The 11,419-nt window shown below is 36.7% G+C and overlaps 1 protein-coding gene across 1 annotated transcript in view; it reads right to left on the bottom strand.

The window, feature by feature from the left end:
• The window catches only part of LOC308702495 (von Willebrand factor D and EGF domain-containing protein), a 64,677-nt gene extending 53,504 nt beyond the window's left edge, over window positions 1-11,173 (bottom strand). The window contains exons 1-3 of the mRNA XM_081385391.1: window positions 10,928-11,173; window positions 1,350-1,534; window positions 1,050-1,278 (exon numbers count right to left, since the gene is read on the bottom strand). Of these exons, the coding sequence (XP_081241517.1) occupies window positions 1,050-1,278; window positions 1,350-1,534; window positions 10,928-11,012 (499 nt within the window). The 5' untranslated portion in view covers window positions 11,013-11,173. The remainder of the gene's footprint in view (window positions 1-1,049; window positions 1,279-1,349; window positions 1,535-10,927) is intronic.
• Between the last annotated feature and the right edge of the window lie 246 nt (window positions 11,174-11,419).

Below are 11,419 nucleotides of genomic sequence, written 5' to 3' on the forward strand. Positions count from 1 at the left end.
AAATAAACTACAAAATATAAAATATAAATTGTTTTATTTAAATAAATTAGATTTTCTTTTTCATTAAATAAAATATGTATTTATTTATTCATTTATATAGGGCTTTCTTTTTTGCCAGAAGATCCATTACAATTCCTGTTTATACTTTTAAATCTTATGAATAAATACAAAAATTAGAAAAAGATAATAAAACAATTATTTATTTGTTTGTTTGTTTGCTTTATTAAAAATGAAAATACATAAGTCTAATTTATTTTTTCTTCAGATTTTTGGGATGAAATGTGACCTGGGGTGCGTTTCCCGTACAACTATATAACTTGCTGCTTAACTACCATAGTACGATGCATCGTTGAAGAAATCAACTAGTCACGACTGTTTCCCGAAACCGTATGTCGCAAAGTATCGTTCAACCACGTTGGTTTATGACGTCTCGCACGTGGTGGACTAATAACTTATTTTAATGAATCTGTTTGAGATCGAATTAACACTAGATTTTTGTCAGACATGGCATCTGAAGACCATTTCTAATTTTCCTCAGTTATTTTGCTTTATTACCAGACTCAATATTTGGCTCGTTCTTACGTAGTAGAGCACGTTCGCACATGCGCAGTCTTCAAAAACGGTGCTTTAAATCTCTTGACAAACTAAAAGACGTAAATTACATTTGTATGTATTCTAAATAAATTACACGGGTTGTAGCCTACTGAATGTCAGCTTGCTTATAAGGATTTATTCAGTCTACATCTCATGTAAACTAGAAACTATACTTCTAACCACAGCTCGAGAGCTGTCGTTCCGACCACACAAGTTTGCGATGCTGTTTGCGAACATTCGTTGGAACGATGGTTTCGGGAAACACCAAATCGTTGAACTATACTGATAACGACGGAACTTGCGACCATAGTTGGCTAACGATGCTTTCGGGAAACGCATCCCTGGACATGATTTCTCAATAGTCACCACAGGTAAAATAAAGTTATTCATTTTAGGTATTTATTTTGAAATAGTGTTAGTAAAGTATTGAAAACCGAGTCACATAAACTGTGTACCTTCTGCACAGTATCCCATGCAACCTTGTGTCGGCTGCAGGAAGTACAGCAGGAACTTGCCACAGTTCCGGACCGAGATTGGGATGCGGAAAAGGCAGCAGTCTTTGGTGCTTCCGTGAAAGAACTGCCATGTGGCACAGGCCGAGAGCTGCTTGACCTCTCCGGGCCTCGGAAGAGAGCTGTCCTTCAGAGACAACCACACCGGAGCCTGCGTACCACAGCGGTTCATCTACAAAAAGAGACGGAGATAAAAAAAACTGCAGTTTGGAAACTGGTCAGATCTGATCTGAGACTTCTAACCTCAACGCAGTGGGTCGGCATCTCCGCAGGTTTGTTGTTTATGGAAAATCGGTACCATCCGGGCAGCAGAGAATGGTCACAGACCAGATCCTGTATCGCTGTGTTCTGAAGTTCAGTAGAGTCGAAGTCAACGCTTCGATATGCGTTCCTCAAGGTCCTGTATCCGCCGGGATAGCATTCTGGAGCTGGGAGAACCAAGGACACCATCAAACAAAGGCCTGTTTCCCTGAATTACAACCTTTTATATTCATAAAAGAGTTTAAAACAACCTTTCGGCAAAGACAAAGGTCAGCGCTCAGAAGACAGCGAAGGAGAAGGTCGAAAACTGTGTCATTCCAGTGGCTTGAAAACGTCACTCAGGTTCATTAAAACCCAAATGGGGGTTAACGTGACCTCCTCAGCGGCAGACGTTTAACCAGGGTAAAAATAACACACCTTTATCTGACCCCCTTTCCCTTGCTCATAACTTTACGCTGCAAAGGTCGGAGAAATCGGCGACGTGTGTCCGGGTCTCACGGCAAAACGGAAGGGCAAAAATAGACGTGTGACTTTCAGGCTAAAACCTTTTTAATCCCTTGCCATTTCTTCAGACAGCACATCTGTAACACCTTAACCCTTCTTCTTCGGGTATCTCAGAGCCGAAGTGGATCGGATGTCACCATCTCTGCTAATTACGCAAGAGCGACAGCCACTGTCTCACTTTTTGTATAAGGATGCCTGAGGTCACCATAACACTGGTAATCCTCTAATGCTCCTCCTGAACATGCTAATAGAAAGTTTGGACTGGGTGTCTTGTCATCTGTGTATAATGGAAGTTGAGACAGGGCAGATAGCAGCTGTTATAGACAAAACAGACTAGTGGGAAAATGTAGACTTTAGACAGTACAAAGGACTTTCACTTGGTTATAATGTCAGCAAAGTAACAAAACAAAGTTGTCAGAAAAGCACAACAAAACAAAAGAAAAAAAAGAAACAAAAAAATGCCAGTGAAGCGAAACAAAAAACAAAGATAAAAGCAAAGCAACAGAACAAAAATAAAAACAACAAAACAAAAAAAATTAAAGCAAAGCAACATCAAAACAAATTATATATATATATATGTTTGGACAAAATATACCATCAGGAAAATTTTAACTTAGGAATAAAAAATAAAATAAAATAAATAAAATAAAATAAAATAAAATAAAATAAAATAAAATAAAATAAAATAAAATAAAATAAAATAAAATAAAATAAAATAAAATAAAATAAAATAAAATAAAATAAAATAAAATAAAATAAACACCAAATCACAATGGCTGGGCACCATTTCACCTTAAAAATAGGTAACTAGCAATTACTATTAAACATAAAGTATCATATTCATACCATATAATATAAAAGGAGAAACTATTGTAGTATCATTTGCTGTGATTCCAAAGTTTACAATGGTTAAAATTTTAATTTATATATAAGAAAATAATAAACATACACTGTTGAAGGGGAGCAATAAAAAAAAAAAAAACTATTTTCATTTTAAAATATGAAGATCTAGTTTAACTTACATCTCCTCTCAGTGGCGCCTCAAAGACAGACTTTGTTCAAAGGAACACATTTCCACCAACCATTTGAAAGTCTTCATAAAGAAAAAGGGCAGATGACCTTTGACCGGCGTGGAAAAGAGCAGAAAATCTCTCCTCTAATCCTGTCTGCTTTACTGAGGGGAGACGAGGCCCGGTCTAGAGGGCTTTCTGCCCCACTGGAGCGCTGATGAGATCATGTCTCGGCTGGTTAAGAGTCCATAATGCCCTGCTCTTTCCAGCCTAATTCAAGGATCATTACTCTGCAATTACGTCCTAAGCTTTACTCTTAGAGGTGTAATGGGGCAGGAAGAAGATAAATATATTTTAGTGTTCATTTTATAAATTGTTAATAATGGTTTGGTGGGGAGATACTTGGATGATTTGAGAGGACGTTTCTTAAGGGGAGGTAATGGAGTTTCAAGGTGGCCGACTAAAAGATACAGATACCGATGAAAGTAAAAGCAGCTACTGGGTGCTCACTTTACTTTCCAAGCAAACATACATCCTTCACCGATTCAGAAAGACATATGCTGGAAATCTTCACTGTACTGAAAATATGTAGAAAATAGAAAAATAAAATACAAAGTGACCACAACAAAGTGCCATCACAAACGTGAAATAAAATAAAAGTATTATACAACAGCAAATTGACAACACATCCTTAAAATAACTAAAAGTGACACAGCAAAGCGACATCACAAACATGTAATAAAATAAAAAAATATCATGCAACAGAAAATAAAATAAAACTATTTAATTGCGACAAAAGCAAAATGACATCCTAACTGTAAAATAAAATATTATAGATTCATATAAATAAAATTAGAATAAAAACTGCAATGCAAGAAAAAAAAAGATTTTCATTCTCTCATTTATTCAACCTTAAATATATCACACCGAAAACTCAGAGAAGAGGTTCTGTGTATGTCTGAACAGAAAAGGTTATGTCAGTAGCTCATAATTAACCTATTTAAGACAGCAAGCCACATTTGGTATCTGTCTGATCTTGCAAGGGTGACAACCACAGTCAGATCTTGCTACGTAAGGTCAAAGGTTCCACAAACACTCGTGTTTTCAGCCCTCAAAGAAAAGCTGGGACAAGCGCTGCTGGGTAAACACCTCAGACGGCCCAGTTAATTTGTTGACTTAAGGACTGGGTGGATTTCAGACACTTACACAACTTTTGCGACAAAAACAGGTTTTCCTCCCATTTCATATTATTTCCATCAAAGTTTTGTGTTCACTCGAAAAGTTTTGAGAGATTGTATAATTTTTGTGAGTTTCTCGGGGAAAACAAAACTTTTGCGAGCGAAATATCAGTTTTGAGCTTGCTAGCATACGTTTGGAGAGAACGCAAACGTTTTGAGAGCAAACGTAAAGTTTTTCGTAGGGAACGCAAAATTTGTTTGACCAAAATACAGTTTTCCCTCCCATTTCATATTATTTCCATCACAGTTTTGTGTTCACTCAAAAAGTTTCGAAACGTTTTGAGAGATTGTAAAAGTTTTGTGAGCAAACACAAAGAATGCAAAACTTTTGCGAGCGAAATATCAGTTTTACGCTCGCTATTTACGTTTCGAGAGAACGCAAACGTTTTGCCAGCAAACGTAACGTTTCTTTAGGGAATACAAAACTTTTGCGAGCGAAATATAGTTTTTCAGCCCATATCATATTATTTACATCAGTTTTGCGCTTGCTAGCATACGTTTCGAGAGAACGCAAACGTTTTGAGAGCAAACGTAAAGTTTCTTGGAAGGAAAGCTAAATTTGTGTGACCAAAATACAGTTTTCCCTCCCATTTCATATTATTTCCATCACAGTTTTGCGTTCAGTCGAAAAGTTTTGAAACGTTTTGAGAGATTGTAAAGGTTTTGTGAGCAAACACAAAGAATGCAAACTTTTGCGAGCGAAATATCAGTTTTATGCTCGCTAGCATACGTTTCGAGAGAACGCAAACGTTTTGCCAGCAAACGTAATGTTTCGTTAGGGATAGCAAAACTTTTGCGAGCGAAATATAGTTTTTCTTTTCATCTCATATTATTTCCATCACGGGTTTTGCGCTTGCTAGCATACGTTTCGAGAGAACGCAAACGTTTTGAGAGCAAACGTAAAGTTTCTCAGAGGAAACGCAAAATTTGTGTGACCAAAATACAGTTTTCCCTCCCATTTCATATTATTTCCATCACAGTTTTGTGTTCAGTCAAAAAGTTTCGAAACGTTTTGAGAGATTGTAAAAGTTTTGTGAGCAAACACAAAGAATGCAAAACTTTTGCAAGCGAAATATCAGTTTTACGCTCGCTATTTACGTTTCGAGAGAACGCAAACGTTTTGCCAGAAAACGTAATGTTTCGTTAGGGATAGCAAAACTTTTGCGAGCGAAATATAGTTTTTCAGCCCATATCATATTATTTACATCACCAGTTTTGCGCTTGCTAGCATACGTTTCGAGAGAACGCAAACGTTTTGAGAGCAAACGTAAAGTTTCTCAGAGGGAACGCAAAATTTGTGTGACCAAAATACAGTTTTCCCTCCCATTTCATATTATTTCCATCACAGTTTTGTGTTCACTCAAAAAGTTTCGAAACGTTTTGAGAGATTGTAAAAGTTTTGTGAGCAAACACAAAGAATGCTAAACTTTTGCGAGCGAAATATCAGTTTTACGCTCGCTATTTACGTTTCGAGAGAACGCAAACGTTTTGCCAGCAAACGTAACGTTTCTTTAGGGAATGAAAAACTTTTGCGAGCGAAATATAGTTTTTCAGCCCATATCATATTATTTACATCACCAGTTTTGCGCTTGCTAGCATACGTTTCGAGAGAACACAAACGTTTTGAGAGTAAACGTAAAGTTTCTCGGAGGGAACGCAAAATTTGTGTGACCAAAATACAGTTTTCCCTCCCATTTCATATTATTTCCATCACAGTTTTGTGTTCACTCAAAAAGTTTCGAAACGTTTTGAGAGATTGTAAAAGTTTTGTGAGCAAACACAAAGAATGCTAAACTTTTGCGAGCGAAATATCAGTTTTACGCTCGCTATTTACGTTTCGAGAGAACACAAACGTTTTGCCAGCAAACGTAACGTTTCTTTAGGGAATGAAAAACTTTTGCGAGCGAAATATAGTTTTTCAGCCCATATCATATTATTTACATCACCAGTTTTGCGCTTGCTAGCATACGTTTCGAGAGAACACAAACGTTTTGAGAGTAAACGTAAAGTTTCTCGGAGGGAACGCAAAATTTGTGTGACCAAAATACAGGTTTCCCTCCCATTTCATATTATTTCCATCACAGTTTTGTGTTCAGTCGAAAAGTTTCGAAACGTTTTGAGAGATTGTAAAAGTTTTGTGAGCAAACACAAAGAATGCAAAACTTTTGCGAGCGAAATATCAGTTTTATGCTTGCTAGCATACGTTTTGAGAGAACGCAAACGTTTTGCCAGAAAACGTAATGTTTCGTTAGGGATAGCAAAACTTTTGCGAGCGAAATATAGTTTTTCAGCCCATATCATATTATTTACATCACCAGTTTTGCGCTTGCTAGCATACGTTTCGAGAGAACACAAACGTTTTGAGAGCAAACGTAAAGTTTCTCGGAAGGAAAGCTAAATTTGTGTGACCAAAATACAGTTTTCCCTCCCATTTCATATTATTTCCATCACAGTTTTGCGTTCAGTCGAAAAGTTTCGAAAAGTTTTGAGAGATTGTAAAGGTTTTGTGAGCAAACACAAAGAATGCAAACTTTTGCGAGCGAAATATCAGTTTTATGCTCGCTATTTACGTTTCGAGAGAACGCAAACGTTTTGCCAGCAAACGTAACGTTTCTTTAGGGAATGCAAAACTTTTGCGAGCGAAATATAGTTTTCCCTCCCATTTCATATTATTTCCATCACAGTTTGTCGTTCACTCAAAAAGTTTCGAAACGTTTTGAGAGATTGTAAAAGTTTTGTGAGCAAACACAAAGAATGCAAAACTTTTGCGAGCGAAATATCAGTTTTTCAGCCCATATCATATTATTTACTTCACCAGTTTTGTGCTTGCTAGCATACGTTTCGAGAGAACACAAACGTTTTGAGAGTAAATGTAAAGTTTCTCGGAGGGAACGCAAAATTTGTGTGACCAAAATACAGTTTTCCCTCCCATTTCATATTATTTCCATCACAGTTTTGCGTTCAGTCGAAAAGTTTTGAAAAGTTTTGAGAGATTGTAAAAGTTTTGTGATCAAACACAAAGAATGCAAAACTTTTGCGAGCGAAATATCAGTTTTACGCTTGCTAGCATACGTTTTGAGAGAACGCAAACGGTTTGCCAGCAAACGTAATGTTTCGTTAGGGATAGCAAAACTTTGCAAGCGAAATATAGTTTTTCTGCCCATATCATATCATTTACATCACCAGTTTTGTGTTCACTCAAAAAGTTTCGAAACGTTTTGAGAGATTGTAAAAGTTTTGTGAGCAAACACAAAGAATGCTAAACTTTTGCGAGCGAAATATCAGTTTTATGCTTGCTAGCATACGTTTTGAGAGAACGCAAACGGTTTGCCAGCAAACGTAATGTTTCGTTAGGGATAGCAAAACTTTTGCTAGCGAAATATAGTTTTTCTTCCCATCTCATATTATTTCCATCACCGGTTTTGCACTTACTAAGCACACGTTTCGAGAGAATGCAAAAGTTTTGAGAGCAAACGTAAAGTTTCTTTGGGGAATGCAAAACTTTTACGAACAAATGCAAAAGCTTTTAAATATAATTTTCCCCTTCCCATCTCATATTTTTTACATCAACAGGTATAGTGACTCCGTACAAAGTTATAAAGTTACATAAAGACATAAAGTCATGATTTAATCTGCCAAACACTATATTGCCAACTCAAGACTCAGCTCAACTCCAATAGAGCAAAAAATTCAATAAGAAGGATCCCGCTGAACCTAACAAGCCGCAAATAATCTTTATTTTAAGCATGTAGTGTTTAAGGATTGTTAAACCTGGAGAACTTTCACACAAGTTCAGTCAGTGTGTGTGTGTGTGTGTGTGTGTTTGTGAAAGGGCTGGTAAATGTGAGTTATCTGTTGTGACAGTCTGCCTCTCGGCTGAATGAAGAGCTGATTACACAGCAGGAGAGGAACAGCTCCAGATATTCACACTCTCCAGAAATTCTCATTCAAAAAATGCTTTGGCAAGTCTGGGTCTGTTACGTTTATGAAATACCAGTGACCACAGCAAACTGTCCTTGATATTAAAGCGAAAGTCTTTCACAGTTGCGCACAAACTCGTCCATTTCCTCCTCTCGCTCAGCCAGGACTTCACCCAAACCCTGAGGATTCAGAAACTTCTCTTTTTCACTCCATTGTGTTGATTGAGGCTTATGAGGGATGAGATCACATGACCCAAACGCACAGCTGTCAGACATTTAATAAAGACTGAAAAGTAAACGCTGATGATTCACAGGAAAAATATCACGGAGAAGGACTCGTTCACGGTCTGACGAGTGGACACCGCTGGGAGGACATTGTGTAATAGATGATACCAAGAATTGAGACGTTTAGTTAAATGTCTTGTGTACAGATTTGTTTATCCTCAAAACTCCAGACAAAATGAAGATTATGAAATAAGTACTGTTGTTCAGCACAAAATAATTAACATACAATCCTGTCAAAACCTTATAATGACATTTCTTACAATAATGTTGGTTCCAGTGACGTGCAATTAAAAAACCGAACCATTCCTGATATAGATGAACTGCTGAAATGTTTTACAATTTTGGCTAAAAAAGAAATAAAAAAAATGGCACAAAATTTGAATCCTTATCTTCCCTCAAATAACACTTGCGGAAAAATATTTACCTCAACACGCAAGGCCCTGATATACTTCAAGCGAAACAAACAAACTGGTGTGACGTCATTTAGAACAAAATCAGACCGAAACGAATTTCGTCTGGAGTTTGTTTCGGGAGTTCGAAACTATGGAAACTTGTTTCCGCCCACAGAATAAAAAATAAAAAAGGTAATTGCGACTTTTTATCTCACAATTATGACTTTTTTTCTCACATTTGCAAGTTTACATCTCGCAATTCTGACTTTTGATCAGAATTGCGTGATATAAAGTTGCAATTGCGAGTCATAAAGTCAGAATTGCGTGTTATAAAGTCACAATTGTGTGTTATAAAGTCAGAATTGTGAGAAATAAACTCGCAATTCGGACTTTTTTTCTCAGAATTACATGTTCATATCTTGCAATTGCGAGTTTATGTCTCGCAATTCGGACTTTATAACACACAATTGCGACTTTATATCTCGCAATTCTGAGAAATAAAATCAGAATTGCGAGATGTAAACTCTCAACTGTGAGGCTCTGCATTCTTTGACACGGAAAAGTTCTCCGGTTCATTTCTTCTGTTCAGCATGAAGACACTGGAGAGCTGCTTTATAGTAGAAACCGAAGTTGTAATTTTAATTGAAAGCGATGCTTTTCATGTTTTACACTGTAAAGCTGCTTGATTTAAAAGCAATATGTATAAAGTGTCATACATAAACGTGGCATGACTTGACTGGAGTGCCACACTGCAGATGTTGTGCAAACATCCACATCGCTATGATCTGATGCTTTCTTTACCTCTGTTTTCTCACTTCTATCATATTTTCTGTGTGTTCATTTTGTTATTGAGAAGAAAGCGCATATTTATATATTTTCATCTAAACCAATTCTAACAGATAGTGTGTGGGCAGCGTCGACATGTTCGCTAAAAAGGTATTTTTATACTTCTTTTTACCCCAAGCGAAGAACAAAAAAGAACTTCGCTGCGAGCATATCAGTGCCCCTTTATGAGACTGAGGGTCTCTTGGTCTCTAGATCTATAAATAAAAATGAAATACTTGTAATAACAATTTCTGTAATTACAAATTAAATTGATATGCACATGATATGCAGGCCAGTTGTGAAAGACCGCGTGAATGACTGCATTTACACAGTTCTATAACCTGTAATGGAGAAAAGGACAGTAACGATATCACAATCTCACTAATCAGTTTGACCCCACAATCTTGAGGCTCACATTCCCACAATTACTGCATCCCTGAGGCTTAATACTCACCTACTGACTGCTCTAATGACTGCTTAAAACATCTGCACAGACAGAGAGAGAGAGAGAGAGAGAGAGAGAGAGAGAGAGAGAGAGAGAGCCCGTCGCTTTCTCCACAGAGTACGTTCATTCTATTTAAACTGCGCAGACAAATTCTCCATTTGGTGCGAAAATGGATGTCAGTGCGCAGAGTTAAAGCAAAGTTTCGCTCAGATTTCAAACAGATGCTCAATCCCTCTGGAGAACCGGGATATTGCGCACTAATGAAAACAATGTATTTGGATTGAAAGCACGTTTATCTCAACACCATGTTCCTGACGCAGCCAGACAAAAATCTTATCCACAAAGTTAACAAATGTTTTAAACATGTTAGGAAGTAAAATTAAAATAGCCTGCATATTAACATAAAACTAAAAAACAACAACTATAATGATATCATATACATTAACAAATGAACAAATGCAGTTCAAAATAAATAAAAAAGATTTGAGGTTGGTCGAATAAAAAAAAAAACAACAAAAAAAAAACAGTTACATATAGTTAATAACAAAAACAAAAAATAAATACAGTATATATAAACAAATCAATGCAATAATACAAAAAAATAACATAAAATAGTTAAATAATAAATATAGTAGCATCATAAATATTGACATAAAATAATTGAAATTATAATAACAATACAAAAACATTTGGAGTTATATTTTTGTGCACAATGTTTGGGAATCTTTTGAAATGGGAATATGGTAAGTTCTTCAATAAACGAGCAAGCATTGCATTTCAACATTCAAAGCTTAATAGTTGCACGTGCAACCGCTAACACTCTAAATACAGTCACGTTATTTCCATCAATAGCGCAATCTGCTGCGCCACACCGAAACAATCATCTTAAACGTGCGCACATGCAAGGCATCGTATTGAATCAAAGCGTGTTTTTGACTTACCCAGCTGCGCAAGTAACCTCAGAGGAAGTAAACACAAGCACCAGATGCAGATGGATGACTTTAAAAATCCTTTTAAAACTTCCATGTCTGAGTCTCACAGTTGCGCGTTTTTCCACGGGATTCCCATCGGAAAGTTTTGTCAAGTTTGAACACTCAGCTCCTGTTGTTGGCATGTATTCCTCCTAAGACTAAGGAAGTTTCCTTGCGCACAACATATTGTCCTTAATTTATGGGCAGTAAGAGGAGTCTTGGACCATTTTTTCCCTTGTGTGTGCGCGTGTAAACAGTCAGCTGTCTTGAAGGAGTGAAGGGGGCACTTCTATAGTCAAAACCCCTCAATTAACCGAGAGTAGGAGGACACTAACAGGGTCTCTCTAGTGAAACAAACTTACAAAAAGCAATGAAAACCTCAGAGAAAGGTAATTTAATGAAGCTAAAATGGAGAAAAGATGATTATTTCCACATTAAATTGGGCGAAATAGCTTTTCCATG

The sequence above is a fragment of the Scardinius erythrophthalmus genome, assembly GCF_964197995.2.
Source record: "Scardinius erythrophthalmus genome assembly, chromosome: 14".
Lineage (NCBI taxonomy): Eukaryota > Metazoa > Chordata > Actinopteri > Cypriniformes > Leuciscidae > Scardinius > Scardinius erythrophthalmus.